The sequence below is a fragment of the Nestor notabilis genome, unplaced genomic scaffold (genome assembly GCF_000696875.1).
Source record: "Nestor notabilis isolate BGI_N333 unplaced genomic scaffold, ASM69687v1 scaffold3960, whole genome shotgun sequence".
NCBI lineage: Eukaryota > Metazoa > Chordata > Aves > Psittaciformes > Psittacidae > Nestor > Nestor notabilis.
The window spans coordinates 4,370-5,421 of NW_009911414.1; the positions used below are offsets into that span (position 1 = coordinate 4,370).

Here is a 1,052-nt window from a genome sequence, read left to right on the forward strand (position 1 = left end):
ACAGTCAGTATGTTTTAGGAGTTGGTAGACAGTAAAAGCCTCATGCTCATGTACTGAACAGTAAGTTAGTTGACAATATGGAGAAGTATTTTGAACCTTTAATGGGTCTGTAGCATTGCAGTATTGAAGTAAATGAAAATTAGGGCTTGATTTGGTGTGTCAAGAACTAAACCTATGTGGTTTTGTCCTCAGGCTCGAAGCATAAATGCCAAAGCCAGGGTTCACTTGGCCTACGAGGACATATTCAGCCTGGAGATCGTGGGCCCTGTCATGCCTCATTCTCTGCATGCGCTGACCATGCTGCTCAAGGCTGCCCAGAGGGGAGCATTCTCTGGTGTATTTTATACACATGAACCAACTGCTGTGTTTAACGCTGATCTTGAAAACACAGCCCCTGCCTTGAATGAGGTAAGGAAACTAGCACAGACAATCTTTCCTGTTAGGAATAGTATCTTTATTGCAAACCATAGGACACCGAGTGACAAAAAACTTTCCCTTAACACAAGTGTTTACACCCAGCTACTTGTGATCACCACCTGGCAGTCCTCAGGGCTTGTCTTTCCCTTAGAAATGGAATAATCCAGGCAATTAGCTTTTCTGGAGTTCCCCAGAGGTACACAAATGAACGTTAAGAACTGCAGGTACTTCAAACAGAAATACCTATGCCATGTCTCTCCTCTTCATCTAAATTCCCACAGAAAATGGTACACAAAGATCTTCCTACATGTGGACTGCATCCCAAGACTTTGGATCAACTGAGTCAGCGTCCAACATTGAGAAAATCTTCCATCCGATTTCTGGAAATGAAGGATTATGCTTACACCTGGAAGTCCTAGGTATGCTAGTTCCATTTAATGGAAGAGAATGCTCTCAAGCGTGCATTTGCTGTACTTCATTTGGGTCCATCTACACAGGCAGCACCCATATGGTACCGGTAGGGATACAATCTAGTTGCACGACACAGACAACTATTGCACATTACCCACCATAAAACAATTCAAAGGACTTCTACAGGAAATGAACAAAAAGGCCTTGGACATCTCCTTTTGTAT

General features: G+C 43.1%; 1 protein-coding gene across 1 annotated transcript in view; it reads left to right on the forward strand.

The window, feature by feature from the left end:
• Positions 1 to 836, forward strand: part of DONSON (downstream neighbor of SON) — a gene marked incomplete at its 5' end in the record, with an annotated part of 4,984 nt that extends 4,148 nt beyond the window's left edge. The window contains 2 exons of the mRNA XM_010014551.1: positions 193 to 408; positions 699 to 836. Coding sequence (XP_010012853.1) covers positions 193 to 408; positions 699 to 836 — 354 coding nt within the window. The remainder of the gene's footprint in view (positions 1 to 192; positions 409 to 698) is intronic.
• Positions 837 to 1,052: the final 216 nt, after the last annotated feature.